The sequence below is a fragment of the Xyrauchen texanus genome, chromosome 46 (assembly GCF_025860055.1).
Source record: "Xyrauchen texanus isolate HMW12.3.18 chromosome 46, RBS_HiC_50CHRs, whole genome shotgun sequence".
Taxonomy (NCBI): domain Eukaryota; kingdom Metazoa; phylum Chordata; class Actinopteri; order Cypriniformes; family Catostomidae; genus Xyrauchen; species Xyrauchen texanus.
Window position 1 is genome coordinate 7877716 of NC_068321.1, and position 19790 is coordinate 7897505.

Below are 19790 nucleotides of genomic sequence, written 5' to 3' on the forward strand. Positions count from 1 at the left end.
AGTTCGCCCAAGTTCGTCTATAGGCTGCAGCAGTTGCCGCAGAGCAACCAATGAGCTCGCAACTAGCCCGCTCAAGGTCTGCAGTTGCTGCACTGCGTTGACAAATGATACAAAATTAAGGATAATTTTTTGGCTTCAATATCTCAGAAAAGATGAATCTTTCCTGTAGCATAAGCTAGCTTACGCAATATGAGAGAACCTCTCGTAAGAGAACAATAGTTTTGGTCCGGCTAAATAGAGTTTCCAAAAGTTCCGATCCAGTGATCAGTCTGTTCAATCTCTCTGTTTTGAACAGTTAGTTTTAAGCATGTGATGGGTATAACTGTCACATGATGGTCATTCAGTATATAATTTTAAGTGTTCATGTGTTCTGACTGAATGAACAGAACAAAGGAGATTCTTTTGATTTCTGGAAAACCCAGGTTTCCATGGTAACAGTTCTTTCTCTGGAATGTGCTTGCCTGTCGTGGGGGTTTTGGGTAAACTTTTTTTTTTTTTCTGGACACCCCATTGTGACATTTACATTGGTCAGATGCAGGTCAGTGTAATTTCCCAGAATTATAGGCCATCTTGGTGTAATTCTGTCTTAATTCTTCTTTATTTCCTTCTGCCTTGCTACTCAGATCCTACTCTAGCATATACACTATAGATCTCCTCAAAGCTAATAGACATTGACTAAAGGTGGGTGCACACTGTACGATTTATAATAGTCCTTAACGATTGTTGGTTGTCAGATTGTGCGATATGAACGCATTGATATCGCCATGGCACACTGTGCCAACTTCTCCGTTCACATTGGAGAAAACAAAAAAGGTGGAATATAGTACATCTTTCTCCTCATTTAGATTACTAACCTATCGGCTACACTAACATGATATAGATTTCTATAATTGTATCCAACTGTATTCGCTGATTTGGATTAAAACGTCCCATAAATACTTACCAGTATAAATTGTTCAGTCTTTCTGTTTTATTTTATTTATTTATAAATAAAAATGGAGTGATGTGAATCTTAACTAAAGACGTTTACAGATGTTTAAAATGTTTTATTAAAAGTAAAATATTCATTATAATAATGTTGTAAAGAAAATGCATGATAAATATAAAGAAAAATAACTAGAAATTGCAATCATTTATTTATTTTTGTTTTGCAAGCTATTTATTTAATTCAGAGAATAATACTTTCATATAGCTGACCTTTTACACTTTTCTCCAAGTATTTTCTGCTTATTTGTATATTAAAACATTTTATATAAAATTAAAAGAAGGAAAAACATTGAAAGTGCTTAAGAAGAGAGATAACTGGGCACAAATGTTGCGACAGTGGGGCAAACACGGAGCAGGTTTCTTTCCAAGTGAATTGGGTTGCGAGAGAGGAGCGGAATATCTCATCCCGTTGTAATAGCAGTCACACTATATGGCTATGATGCTAAATTTCTTACACTGCCAGAACTTCATCAGAGGCTGAAGATCATCACAAAGGCTGTTATTCGGCCGTCTGTGAACATGTCACACTGAACGTTGTAAGATTGCCGATTTTGCCCTGCGACGAGAGAAATCTTTTAGGATTCGCAAAATTTGTCTCAGACGGCAGAATCGTGTGCATCCGCCTTTAAAGAGAAAAAATTAAATGGTCAAAATATCATGGGGTATTTAATAAATATTCAAACCACATCTTTGAGAGGTATGTAGACTTTGGTTGTCGTCCTTTGGCAAATTAACTTGTTTAAGCATATTATATTATAGTCATCAAACATAATTCACAAAACAGAAACCAAGCCATGAATTTTATGAAGCACACTGTAGACCTCTAGTAGGGGATTGTGTCAATGTATTGAGCTGGAAAAGTCTATTAAACCCTAGCTTCACAGAAGCATTTTGGCCTTCATTATTGACAAATGAAGAAAGTTTCAAACCACCAAGACTCTTCCTAGAATTTGGTCATCTGGCTAAATTTGGTATTCCAAGAATATCTTTGGTCAGGAAGGTGAGCAAGAGCCCAGTGGGTCCTCTGACAGACCTCCACATCATCTGTGAAGATATGAGAGAACCTGACAGAAGAACAAACATTACTGCAGCACTTCATCAGTACGGTCACAATTATAGAGTGTGCAGACAAAAGCTACTTCGGCGTGAAAGGTATATGAGCATCTTTTACTCAGCACTCCTAAGGCATCAAATACTGCTACTTGGGCAAGACCTATGTAGATGCAGTAAGCCCTTTGCCTTCAAGCAGAAATCTGTGCTGTCAATACACTGATGCGAAGGGCATTTTTATGATTATAAACCTATTTTCTCTTAAATGTGTCCAAACTTGTTTAATATTTTTTCTACTGTACTAATTTTTTAAAGAAAGCTGTATTATTTATTGATTACACATTTAATTCTAAGCATTTAATCAGCTGTTCTTGTCTCTGTAAAAATCAGGGCAGTCTTACAAGTGAGGCGTCACCGTAGCAACGTTTTGCCTGCATCATGAAATGGCCATTGTCATTCTGTTCCACCTATGTTCGGACTATTTCATTATGGGCTCTGCAATCTTTGGATATTATCACGTGTGTTTAACTGAAATTTGTTTTTTATTATTAGTGCTGACTCAGTTAATCGCATAATTTTTTGTAGTTATTCGCAATTAATCACAGATTTTAAAAAAGTGCTGATATTTTACTCTTAATATACTTATTTTCTTGTCAAAATGGACAAATTCTCTTCTCAGGAAAGAAAACAAAATAATATGTAACAATAATGCTTTGTTAACGTTTTCCAAACTAAGCCTCCCACAGTAGAAAGATTGAAATGCACTCAAATAACATCAAGTCAAGTAATATTAAACATTTCTCAAAGTCTAAGTGGGAGTTTTACTAATTGAAAGAACTTGTCCCCATGTAGGTTGTGTAGGTTGTCCCCATGTAGGTTAAATCTCTCATCCTTTACAGACTGTGGCTATCCACTTTACTACAGCAATCATGAAGCCGCATTCACAATTCACGTCAGGGCATCAATGCCAGTGTCTATTACCGCTTTGAACTCAACAGAAAAAGTGCTTGAAACAAAGGCTGATTCTGCATTTTCATGATAGTTAAGACTTGACATGCTTCTGAGGTAATTAAGTATGTGTCTTACAGAGGCTGCAAAGTACTTGACTTCTGTCACAAGTCCAATCTGGTCTTGTTTTGTACAAACAGCGTTAATGTTCCCATCATTTGATCACTGGCACAGCTGTTGTGAATGTGTTTGTGGTGTCTGTGCATCAGTGTTAGGATTTCGGGCAGACACATCACAAAGGTTCGGGCCTACTCTGACTATGTTTATGCTGGTTTATGCTTCATTAACGGTAAATGCGTTTATCACGATTAAGAAAAAATAACACATTAACCTTTTTTTAATTAATCGCTCCTTTTAACGAGTTAACTTTGACAGCTCTATTTATTTTACTATAAATATACTATCATATAAATAGATCCCCTAACCCAACCCCATTCCTTAACCTAACCACCACTCATCAACAATATAGAACATGTAACAGACATGTAAATTTAGTCACAATTAATTGAGCTATTACACTATTATATAGATAGTTTTTGCACCCCTAATCCCACACCTTTGCATAAACCTAACTAATTCTCAGCAATATAAAAGAAGTAACAAGTAGATAAAAGTACAGTTACAAAAATGTATTCCAAAGAAATAAAAAACAATGCTGCATTCAAAGTCCTCCAAAACCTCCAAAATAGCTGTGCATGGAACAGAATGAAAGTGAAGGTTTTAGGTCATATGATCGATTTCAGGGTAAATGAACATAATAAAGCAACTTGTTGATCTCCTGTGTTATCATGTTGTTGAATCAAAATGTTTAACCCTTTATGCTTGGATGGGCCTATGAGAAAGAAATATTAATACAAATATAAATAACTACACAAAATACTGTGTAATTTTTTTTTTGAAACTTAGAATCTGTACTTTACAATGCATGTAGGCATTATGACCAAAACTGAACAAGTGCTTTGAAAAGTTCTGTTTTGATAATTTATATAAATTTTGCACTGTATATATTTTTGTAATCAGTAAAAACATTAAACTCATCAAATAGCAATTTGTCATATGTTGTTGGAAAGCTCTCAAAGATTTGAATACAACTAGCACATTTTTTTTACTCACAGACAGAATATAGTGAGTAATAGCTAAGAATATAACTTGGATATACATGTTTCATGTGAACTGGTCTTGCTCATTTACCACATTTTTGTTCATAAATGTACAAAATATAAACAGAAAAAAAATCACATACCAGAAGTTAGAGGCGATTATCTTTATAACGAGCCAACACACAAAGTAATTGGATGCATAGGTCATTAGATAAACCAACATGAAGCACAATGTGCTCACAGCATCTGGCTATCTGGCATCTTGCTATCTGGATACAAACACATTCGATTTCTTGTAACAGATGACATCATTGGAAATGCTGTAGCATCATGGAGCGCTAAACTAATCGGATTGGATTCCGATTGCTCCAACCAGTGGTGATAGTCCTCCATATTTGGGCAAAGATTCATGTGATCTATAACTCTAATTACATATGGCCACCAGGAGATGGCGCCAAGTACAGGCTAAATATAATGAAGATAATGTGTTTCCACTATCATGCATGCCAGTGCATGCCAGTTGCTTTCCACTGTCACTTCCGGGGCTTCGTCGTGCCTCCTCAGGGCTTCATCCTGGCAAATGACCAAACGCATTTGGCCGTCCGATTACCTTTGGGCCAAACAAGGCCAACTGGGGATTGAGGTGGTGTCAGTGTCAAATGCGGAGTTTTGCTGAGTCAGGTCAGTGGGTCAGCACCAAGGTTGCCATGTGTATCCAGCGCACAATGCTACAGGTCTGGGAAAAATTATAAACATTGTGAGCAAATTACAAATCCGTTAAGATGCACAATGGTCAAAGCAGTGCTCAAAGGAAGAACTTTCCATGGTTCGAGAACATGGGCGGTGTGCTGGGACATCCTGCTGTTAGAGAAAGACCACTCGGGACAGCATTTCTGTTACAGTCAGTGAGTTGTCAGCGTTAAGTTATCTTGCAAGCTAGCTAATGCTTAAATGTGTAATAAACTCAATATTCTAGATAACTAGATAACATGATACCTCAGCTTGAGCTTTAATCTTGCATGTGAAATGGGCAGTGTGTGACGTTGGTACCAGCAGGGTATTAGGGGTGGGTTTTAGGGTAAAGCAGCGAGGCAATTGGCTCGATGGTGGGAACACAGATCGTCAATGATGACTCAAATGTCACAGAATGAAACTCATTCTGTGAAATCTCATTACTAAAATCATGTCTGCATGCTATTCAAACCTTTAGTAATTGTTGTGTTTGCATATGTAATCAGTTCTTATGTACAATTATTATATTTTATTTGTTTAGAGAGGTTTTTGGACACTTGGAGACATTTTTGGAAACTAGGATCATTTTTCTTTGTAACACAACATCTTTTGATTGCTTTGTCGTATCAACTTAAACTTTTACTCAGTTACAGGTGACATTATTGGGAACGAAACAAAGGCTTTTGGAGCTAGATTATTTGCACCCTGAGGTATATAATGTCAGATTATATAATATAATTTATCATAATCTATATCATTAATAAAAAATATTCTCTTTTAAAATGATGACCCTCCTTGTTTTTTGGTTTTGTTTTTTTTGTTACAAGCCTTTAATTTTGACTATGCCACTGAAACAGGAAATCTTTACACCCTCAAAGCTTAAAGGGTTAAGCGAAAAATTATGACAATAATATGGCAATGACTCCTCGTGCTTCGGATCACCAGGCGTGCCATGAGCGGTTTGTGTGGGTGGGCAGCTGGTATCTAAACATGGTTACCACTCTAAGATACTTTCACACTCACCCAGCACATCGTCACCTGCACACAATCCAGCAATTAATAATCCTATTTACTCAACACAGTCACCTGCTTTTTTTTGTGCAGTTGCATTGTCTTGTGTCTACATTTTGTGACCTTTTTATGAATGCATCCAAGTTTCAGCAGCTAAAAGTTGAAAGGGGTAATCTGTGTCCCAGACAGCTGAACAGAATTAGATTAAAGCAAAAGGGCTTGACATCAGCTAAGGACATAACATTCATCATGTGACATAAACAAAGGCCATTTATGATTTCTTAGATCGTTGATTAGTTTGCACACGATTGCCAAGCATTATGTAACGGTGTGAGCAGTTTAACCGAAAGGGTCGCATGATTTTAATCCCTTTTCCACCTTGCTAGAGGACAGCCTTGATTTTGGAGACCTCTTAAAGCCTTCTTTAATTGGTTCATTTTAAAGAGTGAAATGTTGAGATTCCTGTCAATGCAGCTGTCTTGCGTTACCAAGTAACCGCAGACATATCATAGTATATAGTGCCCAGTGGCATAACAATGACAATCATGTTGGCTCAGATTCGTAAGGCGACCCGGCAGCTGCCCGTGGCCGCAGCTTGGCTTCTATTGGTTGGCCATGTGTTGATAATGAAGATAATTGTTTTTCCTGAGTTGCCGTTCTGCAGCCGAATGGCATGTTGTTGTGCAGGCCAGTAAAATGAGCCCCTTGCAACCCAGGGCAAACCCAAAGGTAAACTTTTCAGCACTGTATGTTTACATTTAAGCCTTGAAATCCGAGATTGGTTTTAAACAGGTCAGTGATGTGGGGCTTCGGTCATGCCGAACACTGTCAAATAGCTTTGTCCACTTTGTTGATGAGAGACATTATTGAAGTGTCCGGACAAGTTGTGTCCTTTTCTGGGACTGTTGACACTTGTGTAAGGTTCACCATGATGACTGAGTCATTTCTTAAAAAGACAGGGACATTTTTGATTTTTACCAATTGCATGCAGGGATTTGTATTCCTTTAATTAAGAATCTAATCTAAGTGTAAATTTATATAGATTTTTCTGTGGTCTGTTATTATTATTCTTCCAGAGTTTGAAGAGCTGTAGGGTGATTCTCACAAAACATGTTAAGAAAATGTCCATGTCATATATAACCCCAAGTCAATATAAAAATAAAAACAATTAATTATATTTTACTTAAACAAAATGAAGCCCACATTTTGCATTGTGACATTATTTTCAGGACATTTTAGTGCATTTTATCACCCAGTGTTTTACTTTTACTATTCTAAGTCTCATGAAGTTTATGGGACAATCAAAACATTTTTGCAAGCCAAAATTACGTGCATCATTACATGTTTGGCTGCAGTTTCCCAGTGAAATGTCCAGTGGGGGTGTCAAAAGCGAGTGAATGATGTTGTAGTAAGACAAGGTTTTTAAGGTGAATATTAAATGGATGTTTTAATGAGGAAAACATACCTCCGTAACCTAAAACCTTAGCCTAAACTTAAACAAATGTGTTCCAAAAGATAAATGAGAGGTGAACAAAACATACTTCCTTACCCTTAACCAACACCTAAACCTAATTGTTTAAAAAGCACATTCAACATGAAAAGCACATTTACTGAAGCAACCATGCCATTTTGTGTCTCTTTTATGGCATTTTTGATTCACTTTCATTTTCGTTGTGACCGTCCTTTGCTGGGCTGGTGGCTGTCTCTCTGTGACCGTAGTCCAAAACTCCATCAGGTGAGCTACAGCGCAAGTTATTCATGTTGGAATAAGTGTGTAAATTTAGGTGGGTCTCTAATACAAGTGTTAAAATGTATCATTTTCAAATGATGCATTAGAGTAAAAGTGTTTTGATTAGAGCTGTCAGAATTAATGCATTAATGTATGTGATTAATTTTAAAAGTTTAACACGTTAAATTTTCTTTAATCACGATTTATGCATTTCCTGTAAATACAGCATAAAAATTGGTGTGAAGGGCAGAACCTTTGTAATGTGTCTGACTGGAGTCATTACACTGACGCACATGCCACAAACAGACACACAACAGCACCAGAGCCCTTTTACAAGCTTAGCATAAAATGGCATAATGCCGTGGTCCCATAGACAATCTATGGGCAGTACTGTCTTAAAATGCTAGTTATCCATTACACTTCCTGCTATGATAGAATATCGTAGGTTGTTAACTCAGTAAATAAAATAATCTCTGTCAGCTCTTCCCTGTCAGTAATCAAATGATGGAGAAAGGAGCTCTTAGCACTATTTGTTGTACAAAACAAGCCCAAATTCAGAAAAAAAAAAGTATTGTCATATTTTAATTACCACAGAAGTACACCAAATCTTAACTATCAACAAAATGTTGTTTTTGTCTGCAAGCGCTTTTCATGGTGATTTCAAAGTGGCGCACAAAGCTGTCGTTGATGCTCTGATGCGAATCATGAACGCAGCTTCACGATTGCTGTAACAAAGTGGATAGCCACAGTCTACCATCAGATTAATATTGCAGAGGATGAGAGTTTAAGAAATGTAATGCCCATGGAAATGAATATGCAACCTACGTAGAGACTAGTTCTTTCAATTAGTCAAACTACCACTTAGACTTTGGAAAATGTTTAATATTACTTGAATTGGTGATATTTTAGTGAATTTCTATCTTTATACTGTGGAAGGCTTTGTTTGGAAAATGTTAATAAAGAATTATATTGTTACTCATAGTTTTCTTTTCTTTTCTAATATGTAAATAAATGCATTTTACAAGAAAATAAGTATATATAGTGTCAAATTTCAGCACTTTCAAGTTCTGCGATTAACTACAAAAAAAAAAAAAATACAAAATTGAATTGACCGACTGCACTACTTTTGATATAATAAGTTAACAGTGTGTGAGAAATAGTGTGAAAAATAAGTGTTTATAAAGTTAAAATCAGCTGTTGTGATTTGTGTGAAAGTGAATAAAGTTGTTGTAGCACCTCTAGTGTTACGTTTACTAGAAAACTGCAGCAAAACGTAGAAAGTGGCACGTAAAAGTCAATTTGCAAAGAATTTGTTATAGTATCTTTCATTCTATAACACTTAAATTCTCATTGTTTTCATTCGTGATTTTCATTACTGTAACAATATATATTTTTTTACTACATTACATTAAAAAAAGATTCTGTTTTCTAAATGAAAACCAGTGAAAATAAAAGGCAGTACCAAGAGAGTTCAACTATTATTTATAAATGCTGTACAAATGAATTAATGCATATATATATATATATATATATATATATATATATATATATATATATATATATATATATATATATATATATATATATATATAAATTCAAGTTATAGTGTAATGAGCATATCATAATTGCCATCTTTTTTTTTAGCACTGGAATAATGAGAATTCATTGGTAAAATATGTATAACTGTCATGAAAATAATGTCACAGTGTAAAAAATCTTAATGGTCCTAAAAATAGGTCTCTTTTTCAATGTGTAAAATATAATTTATATTTGTTTCTTTTGATTTCAGAGTAAAATAGGACCAGGTCATTTTCCTGAGAAGTTTTGTGAGAATCACATCTTTTCCTTATGGTGGAAACTCACCAAACTTTGCATGCATGAAGTAGTTTTGGGATGTTGAATGTCACTTCAAGATGAATGGGATGTTTTCAGTCACTTAGAAACTACTGTATAGTGGTTAGATTTGTGATATTCAAAATGTTAGCCCCACAATCCTGGTTGAGCTAGAAACATACAATTTCAGATAAAAATATGAAGCTATATGTTTTTTAAAGGACACATGCACTCCTAATTAAACCAAATTAAAATGACAACAATTAATGGGTGATTCTTAGATTTTGTTGGCTATTTAATATTTAATAAAATGAAAAATCTTCAAACATTTAGTATATAACATCACTTTCAATTGGGTTTTCTTATAATATGTGATGGTAATAGCGTTTCAAACTTTTGAGAAGAAATTTGATATACATTGTACTTGCAAACACAACAAGTTAAACCAGCTGTCAACTAACTTTGAACTATAAAAAGAAATGGATTGTTTCTAAATTAAAATTCTCAAAATGTAAACTGATTTGGTAATGACGTCTTTTAAACCTACTCTCAGATCATGAGGTAAAAATCTTAAAGATAATTGTATTTCTGTTATTCAAACTGTCACTATTGTAAATATTAGGAAAAAGTAACAGGCTACACAATTAAAAAGCTATTATAATCCTTTGAAATTTGAATGATTGCTTTTTAATAATAGTAATATCTTCGTAGGGGATAGAAAAGGTCCTCTAGTAAGCACTAGTTACTAGTAACATTTGGATGTGCAATATAAACATAAAACTAAACCATTATTAGTACTTCAAGCCTATTATTATTCATTCAGTGCATGTGAATATGAATATTTCAGTATGAACACAATGTAAAAAGAACCCAACATTTTGATTACTGTTTGTTTAAACATAATTCATACAGAGATCAAATGCTTGTTCCTGTGAATATTTAGGTGTGCAATTATTTTTCAAGTAAACGCACGGTTAAGAAGTAGTTCCAGGTCTTGACTGCATAATGGTTCCATATCACTTCGCCAAATAATTTCAGTTATTTCAAAGAGCCCTACAGGCTACCACAACAAAATAACCAAATATTACAACTTATTACAAGTACATCGGATATGAAAACAAACTATGTCTATAATATTCTAAATTTATTTCAGTTTCGATTGAAAATCGTCCTTGGGCTCCCTCTCTTTCTGTCTCTCTCTTTCACTCTTCTCTCACACACACGCACACCCACACACACACACACACACACACACACACACACACACACACATGTTGTGTTTCCATGTTTTATGGGGACTTTCCATAGACATAATGGTTTTTATACTGTACAAACTTTATATTCTATCCCCTAAACCTAACCCTACCCTTAAACCTAAACCTCACAGAAAACTTTCTGCATTTTTAAATTTTCAAAAAACATAATTTAGTATGATTTATAAGCTGTTTTCCTCATGGGGACCGACAAAATGTCCCCACAAGGTCAAAAATTTCGGGTTTTACTATCCTTATGGGGACATTTGGTCCCCACAAAGTGATAAATACACGCTCACACACACACACACACACACACACACACACACACACACACACACACACACACGCTGAACTAAATTTGAATATGTGAAACTTATATGCAAACTGTCCCTTTAAAGGTGCACTCAGTAACTTTTGTCTTTGTGTCATCTTGGACTTACACTGACACCTTGTGGCTTGGATGCAGCATCATTTAAAATCAAATGTTTTTAGTTTTAGATGCCATTGTAGAAATTCACATTACACAGTCAGCCATATTAATTTAATCCAAAAGTGAAAGTGTCCAATATCAAGGCGGTTACTGAGATTAATCATGTAGTAGTCAGCTGGTCATGTGATTCTAAAATGGCTGCCCCCATGTGCGGACCCTCTTCATGTAGAATACAACAGATTTATACGGTTACTGATATGACTGGAGTCTTCATCTCATGTGATTTCTCTTGATTTTATTCCTATGTTTCAAAATTACTATTAATTTCTTTAGGAGTAAAACTTTTGTAATGAGGAAAAAAATACTGAGTGCACCTTTAAATCTCCAACCACTTTTATAAGACAAAGTATAAATCTGCTTAAAAATACAGTACAAGTTCATTCTTCAATGTTTGTTTAAAACCTCATGTCAAGATATATAATTTTCTGTTATGTCTTACTGATTTGAATTGTATTAAATAGTCATATGTATTTCTGAGTAACATTACATTCATTGTTAAGAAAGCGTTCCACTATCTGCTCTCATCCAGGCCATATTAGGTGAAAGAAGTGAGATGGGATGCAGTTATTCATCTTTGCTTTTAAGACAGAGTGGAAAATATTTCAGGAAACCTGGTAGTAGTTACCATGGTGAGTTATTCTAAAAATAAGAGACTGCTCCCCTTCTTTTTAAACTCCTGTAGAACCCACCTTGCTCATAACTCAAACCGAAGTCTCTTAAACATCAGCAAATGACAGTTATTTATTCCCGCTTCCTGTATGTTAGACATACATTAAGAAAGGGGCTTCCAAGCTTTTAAAGGGTAAAAACTCAAATGAGAATCTTACCCTGGACCGATACCCAAAAATTTTGAATTTAATAATTGAATCCCTCATGTTGTTCTAAACCCATATGAAATTCTTCCTTCTGTGGAACACAAAACGAGATGTTAGACTTTATGTTAGTCTCAGTCATCATTCACTGGGTTAGGATTAGGTTAGGTTAGGTTTGGTTAAGTGAGGTTAGATTAGGTTAGGTTTGGTTAAGTGAGGTTAGATTAGGTTAGGTTTGGTTAAGTGAGGTTAGGTTAGGTTAGGTTTGGTTAAGTGAGGTTAGATTAGGTTAGGTTTGGTTAAGTGAGGTTAGGTTAGGTTAGGTTAGGTTTGGTTAAGTGATGTTAGGTTAGGTGTGGTTAGGTTTGGTTAAGTGAGGTTAGGTTAGGTTAGGTTAGATTAGGTTAGGTTAGGTTAGGTTTGGTTAAGTGAGGTTAGATTAGGTTAGGTTAGGTTTGGTTAAGTGAGGTTAGGTTAAGTGAGGTTAGATTAAGTTAGGTTAGGTTAGATTAGGTTAGGTTAGGTTTGGTTAAGTGAGGTTAGGTTAGGTTTGGTTAAGTGAGGTTAGATTAGGTTAGGTTTGGTTAAGTGAGGTTAGGGTAGGTTAGGTTAGGTTTGGTTAAGTGATGTTAGGTTAGGTGTGGTTAGGTTTGGTTAAGTGAGGTTAGGTTAGGTTAGATTAGGTTAGGTTAGGTTAGGTTTGGTTAAGTGAGGTTAGATTAGGTTAGGTTAGGTTTGGTTAAGTGAGGTTAGGTTAAGTGAGGTTAGATTAAGTTAGGTTAGGTTAGATTAGGTTAGGTTAGGTTTGGTTAAGTGAGGTTTGGTTAAGTGAGGTTAGATTAGGTTAGGTTTGGTTAAGTGAGGTTAGATTAGGTTAGGTTAGGTTTGGTTACGTGAGGTTAGGTTAGGTTAGGTTTGGTTAAGTGAGGTTAGGTTAGGTTAGGTTTGGTTATGTGAGGTTAGATTAGGTTAGGTTCGGTTTGGTTAAGTGAGGTTAGGTTAGTTTAGATTAGGTTAGGTTTGGTTAAGTGAGGTTAGGTTAGGTTATGTGAGGTTAGATTAGGTTAGGTTAGGTTTGGTTAAGTGAGGTTAGGTTAGGTTAGGTTAGGTTTGGTTAAGTGAGGTTAGATTAGGTTAGGTTTGGTTAAGTGAGGTTAGGTTAGGTTAGTTTAGATTAGGTTAGGTTAGGTTTGGTTAAGTGAGGTTAGGTTAGGTTAGATTAGGTTAGGTTAGGTTAAGTTTTTGGCAAATTTTTAAGAGTAGCTCGACCATTCTGCTTAACTTTTCATTATCTGTTTATTAAAGAAAGAAAATAATATGGAATCAGAATGATATGAGTGTGAGTAAATTATTATATTTTTTTTCCTTTTTGTGAGACTTTTCCTTTAAGGCCTGTTCACACAAAGTCTAAACATGGTAGGATCAAATATTCACAAACAAATTTTCACAAAATTATTATTTATATTTTTGCCGATTTGTTGTTATTGTCAAAAAACAGATTTGGATATAAATGTGAAGCATGCTAGTGCTGTTAGACTGTATATCAGCACTCTTGGAATTCCATTTCTAGTCCTCTAATCCGATTGGCTAAGTGCTTTTCCAAGTGTGCTGATATTTTGCTGGCCTATAACAGCACTACCTGAATGAAAAGCATGCTGTTTGACATTGTAATAATCTACCTAGCCTCCAAAAAATATTGATCATAGCTGTATGATATTTCTTACATTATAATTGGTTTTATTGTCTTATCATTCATGTTTTCCATGGTGTGTATGAATAGGCCTTTAGAGGTAGAGGTAAATGTAGAATTAGAGAGGGGCAGTTTGGTGGAAGGTTCTACATGTGTCTACACTGGGGTACACTGTCATACTGCTGAAATCTGAGAAGCAGGAAGAATTCCAGGGAGGAGAGCGACATCTGCGGACACAATTATCTGCTTCACATAATCTCAACTTTTAGGTGCAGAGAGACATGAGAAGTAGCCCTCCAGTTCCTCCCAGCTCACATATTTGAAAAACCTTTAAAAATTTAGAGATTCACGTATATATCCCAAAGGGTCCGTCCAACAAACTTCAAAGCCTTGGCATTTCCCTGATACATCATGTTGCAATGGCAGGGGCAGGTCAAAAGATGGTATTTGGTTTCCACCATGCTGTTTCTGCCATTCACATAGAGTCACGGCAGGAGGTATTATGTGATTTGAAATCACCTGGCCTATCGGTTTTGTATGATAAGATGAGATCAGCAAAAAATGTATCATTTATTAGAATTTAGCATTTATTAAGCAATATCAAATGATCACGAGTCATCACAGCCATGCTTATACAAAGAACAACAAAATTTTGAGTGTGATATTGCTTATATACATCAGTTCATATATAGTTCAAATAACACATTTCAGACAATAAAAAGGCCAGTAAGTTTGTGCATGTCTTCTCCACAAACAAAACTAATTCAAAAGAAGCTAAAGCATCAAGCAGAACTGGATCTCTTCTCCGCTTTCAATACTTTGTTTTGAATAAGTGGTATTTTGTTTGTTAAACTAATCAGATTTTTTGAACGGATATAAAAAAATGTATGATTCCCAATTCAGAGGTGAATGACTTTGTGCTTTTTAACAATTCAGTTTAGTTAATTAATTAATGATTCAGTCATAACATAAAAGAAGCTAATTTGTCGCCACCTACTGGTGTAATTATGCAAACTCCAGAAATGATCACTGTACGAATCAGTGAATGAAATCAAAATAAATGCTGAAAAAAAATCCCCAAGACGATTTGGAAGAAAACAACACAGCGAAATTAAGTGATACAAATTTTGAACTAGTCGGTGTTTCATTCCTAAAAAAAAATTAATACAAATATTAATAATTTTGAAGCAGATTTTTTAAAATGGGTCATGAAATGGAGAATCAAATTGTCCTTGATACTTAGACATATAAGAGGTAACTGTACTATAAAAACATACTGTACATTTCAGACATCAAAACTTCCTCCCCAGTCTAAAAATAGCATTTATAATTGCCACCCTGCTGAAACATCTCATTTTGAAATCTGTCTGTTCTTGACGTCACAAAACATTGCTCATTTGTATTTACACATCCCACAAATTGCATCATCGCACCCGTGGCCCCACCCACTAGCACGCAGGTCAAGAGAGTCAGCCTTGTGTTGCTTACTATTCCTAACATAACACCTAAGGGGACCCATCTGGTCTATTTTGGATTATTTTTGAATATATTCATGCACTAGACAGACATCTTTGACCGCTTGATACATACTGTATCTTGTGCCGCTTTTAAAAGATGCGGTGTCAAGTTACAACTCTGAAAGGGAGAAGCAGTTCTCTGCAGCAAATCTCATTCAGCTGCAGCCTGTGTTGCTTTGAGCTCAAACACATCATGGATGCACATTCTTTCACCCATCTGCACTATTTTTAATTGTTGGTGTACTGTATGTAAACATAGGACATCTTTGACGATGGACGTTTTTCTTTGTTTCTGGCAATGTGCACCTCATTGCACCTACAGTTTGTGTGTGCGTAATTTCACTGTTCTTTGGACTGTGATGTGTTTGTTTTTTTCGTCTCATGTCAGTGTCGATTGTTTATGAACGGTCATAATATGATTCAAGCTTTGCAAAGGAACTGTTATTGAAGGATGGCGCAGTTGAAAACACTTAAAATACATAAAGTGAGTATTTAAAATGTCATGACTGTTTGATATTTTATGATACTGAGTGTTAACAATTGTGCTTGATATGAACAGTTTAATATATTCAGATGCAATGTGTTGGATGTGTGTAATGTGTAAACACAACAATTTTGCTTTATAATGTTCGTCTGATGGAGGTTGCTGAATTTGAGGGACTGCATGATGTTAGCCAATCAGAACAATGGGCGTTTACATTGAAGTTTTAAGGAGGCGCTTAAGCTGCGTACACACTGCCAGCGACTTTGTCGCTGCAGGTCGCCAGTGGCTGGCGGTGAAGTCGCTAGTGGGCATTCCCACTACTGGTTGCCTAGTAACGTTTATAAATTACATTCACGGATGTCATTCCATTGCTCTTGACAGCAAATCGCTTTTCTTAGCGCTAAAAGCAAACATTTTGGAGGGACAAGACTAAATATAAATGGAATCAGTACATAAAATGCTTTATATCAAAGATGAATGAGAAACAAGGTGTGGTCTTTGCCATAGCGGCTGTTTATCTGCGGCAAAAACACAAACGCCGGTCTGTCTGGGTCCACAAAACCATTAAATCTCGGAGTAAGCACGGCGAGTACCACAGGCTGGTGCAAGAGCTGCGGCTGGATATACCATATCCATATCATAGAGCACTAGAAAATTGCTAACAGCAAGAATTATCCTTTCATCCATCTTTCCGTTACTGCAGGAGCTGAGAGAGAGAGAGAGAGAGAGAGAGAAGGATCACGTGAGCTCTCCCGTCTTCTCTCCTATTGGCTGTCACTTCCGTTAGTCACTCTTCATTTGAATAAAGTTGAACTTGTCTCAACTTTGTCACGTCGCTGGACACGCCCACATGTAGTTGCCAACGGTCGCGACAGCTCGTGTCGCCGGAAGTCGCTGTGCTCTCATTGAAAATGAATGGAATGGAGTCGCTGTCGCGCGCGATGTCGCTGGCAGTGTGTATGCAGCTTTAGGCCAAATCCGAGCATTTCAGACAGAGGGAAAATTATTATATATTACTAAATTGTGACTGTTTTGGTGCAAAGAGTGCTTTCATAACATTATCATTGGACCTCAGGGAAGATAATACTATTATAAAAAATAGCACTTCATGACCCCTTTAAGTTAATAAAACAATTCTCATTCTGATTTTTGAATGACTCTGTTTTTTTTTTTTTTTTTTATGAATCATTTGAGTCAATGATTGAATTACTCATAAAATAAAATAAAATATACTAATTTGTCACCACCTACTGGTGTAATTATGTAAACTCACATAGCGAACAAATCAGCGAATTAAATAAAAATAAACGATGAACAAAAATACCCACGACTATTTGGAAGGAAACGAACACAGTGAAGTTGAGCGATACAAATATTAAAATAGTGGTGTTTCGTTCGTAAGATAATTATAATTTGTTTTAATGGATCTTTTAAGTCAATTAATCATTCTCATTTTTTTTAACGAATTGGTTGGGTTAATGATTGAATGACACAGTCATAACATAAAAGACACTAATTTGTTGCCACCTACTGGTGTAATTATGCAATCTCCAGAAGTGGTCACTGAACGAATCAGTGAATGATTTCAAGTGTCCATGTGCTGTTTGCACTGTATATCGGCACTCTTGGAACGTCAGATTCAATAAGCATTATACAACAATTATTTCATGACCTCTTATCTGATTGGCCAAGCGCTCTTCCAAGCATCCTGATATTTAGTAGCCCTATAACAGCACTAGGTTAAGTAGGACATGCATAACTTTAAGGGATAGTTCACCCAAGAGTGCGGACAGTTATCACATCAACATGCGCTACCCTGACGGATTTTGCAGTTGTGTGCTATCTCCATGTTTATATCTGTGTCTCCCGCTGTACGCGGTTATGTGTGCTATACAATATGGAATAGACTTTCAGTGGACCTCCCCTCAACTCCAGGCCCCCATCAAGCACAGACCCAGGACAAAAGGTCCAGTTGTACCCCCTTATCGGTGGCCCTGGATCTATCTGTCTACTACCTAGAAACATGATGTATCGATACATTGATCGATTTATCAAGAACAAAGATTAACATCAATATATCAAATAAGCTGACACTGTAATGTTGAACCCAAAAATGTCTGTTCACCATATTAAAAGCTGGCCATAAGTAATTAAAAATAAACAGTGAATGCTGTTGTTGTTTTTCTTTTAAAGGTGTGTCAGTTATAGTTGCCCCGAACATCCCTCTACATGTGGGAATGGAAAGCAGACAGCAGTACTGTTTGCAGACACCCCCCAGTATGGAGCACATGCCTCTGCAGTACACTGTGTGTGTTGGACATAACATTAAAGCAGTCCATCAGGAGTCAATGAAACAGCTCTCAACAGCCAGTCGAGAGCTGCCAAACATGGATGTCTTACGGTACAGAGCAAACATCCAAAAAACGATCTAATTTTGTTACATTTGTATTTTACGTGCATGATGTTTTGTGACCATATCGATATTGACCAATATTTGAGTTTTCTTAATTATTGTTATCGGCCCAATATTGGAAGCAGAAAATATTAGGGCATAATTTTAGTCTCTGGTGAAAAAATTAAATTCAAAATATATATTTTTCTTTTTTTTTGTGAATTGTATATAAATTCCTTAAAAGTTATCCATCTTTTTTTCTGTACATTTTGACATTTTGATTCCTGGTTTAACTTATAATTTTAGATTATATAAAGCTAATTTTTTATTGGTTTTCATCCATATGATACAAAAGAATATTGGACATAATTTCTGTCTGTGCATGCCTAATGGTGCGTTCACATACCACGCAAAGTAAATGTTCGCCTCGCATTGCTCGTGTGAGTTTGACCGCTGGATTATAAATGTGTGTTTTAACCCGCGAGTATTCCCCCTTCTCTTCCGGAAAAGGACAGGAGGAGGGGGTTCTATGACTTGGTTCATAGTAAAGTACAACTAATAGCTGGAATCAAGTAGAAGCGCATATTTTCAGAACTTACCAGGTAGTCCAAGTTCCTCACTCACTTTCCTCCAAGCGATGTCTTTTTTTGTCCGGTCTCTGTACATGTATGACGTTCTGTCATACAATTCTGGGTGCCCACACACCGCTACAACACTGCTACAACAATTTGTTTACTACATCAGTATGTCAGTGACATCCGGACATTCTCGACAATGCATCAGGCAGATTTTTTGCTCGAGTTGAAAAAAAAAATGAATTTAATGAAGCGAATGAAGCGGTTCGAGTTGGGCTAACCACTTCATTCACAATTCGCATCTATTTGCATCTTTGCATTGACTTTGTTTGTAATCGTGAGAAACGCTCGCTTCACGTTGTACGTGAACACACCATAAAACTTTCCATTTTAGCTTTCTTATTTTTTTTATTATGTATCCATTCTTAAATCCATTATTATGTTGTGTTGTGTGAGTAGGTTCAGCACAGTTTGATTTGAGACCTGCATCCTAACAAATCCAATCTTTCGGTTCAGGCTGCCTTTCTGGAAGCTTCTAGCAAATGTGGACTCAGAGGCCAAGCTAGAGAGAGAGCTGAGAACCTTCTCAAACCGTCTGAAGAGGCATCACCTGGGGGAGGGAGTCATCAGCCTCGACGAACATTCCACAGCTCTCCTCTCCAACATGGTGGGTGAAACTCACATTACCCCTTAAGAATGATCCCTCTACCTCCTTCCCCGCAATGAATCAAACTTTGGTTGTTCTATATATTCAACTGGGGATGCATGTTATATCTATGACCATATCATACACTTTTTGACTTAGCCAATGTTGACCCCATGACTTTTCGAAATATAATTAGTCAGGTACGTGTCTAATACAGAGGAAATACCTCCAGTTCTTGAGCATGAGTTTCCATTTGGTTTGTGTGTTTTAATCATGTTTGGTGATCTGGTGCTGGAATGTGTTATTTTAAATCCTAATTTAGTTGTAAAATCCTAAAACAGATAGTGGTAGATTATACACTCCTATATTGAATCTTCTTCTTTTTTTTCTTTTTTTGTAAATGACAAGGCAGTATACATTTATAGAAATAGAAAACAATAATGAAAGAAAGAGGGGCATTTTAAACCAAGGCCAGAAA

At 36.0% G+C, this 19790-nt stretch overlaps 1 protein-coding gene across 3 annotated transcripts in view; it reads left to right on the forward strand.

Annotated features, from left to right (window-relative positions):
* The window catches only part of LOC127637943 (SITS-binding protein-like), a 53862-nt gene that overhangs the window by 11886 nt on the left and 22186 nt on the right, over window positions 1-19790 (forward strand). For all 3 annotated transcript variants that reach the window (XR_007969822.1, XM_052119211.1, XM_052119210.1), the window contains exons 3-4: window positions 17893-18100; window positions 19183-19333. Coding sequence is in view for 2 of the 3 variants with exons in the window: in XM_052119211.1 (XP_051975171.1) it covers window positions 17893-18100; window positions 19183-19333 (359 nt within the window). In the remaining variant the exon portion in view is untranslated. The remainder of the gene's footprint in view (window positions 1-17892; window positions 18101-19182; window positions 19334-19790) is intronic.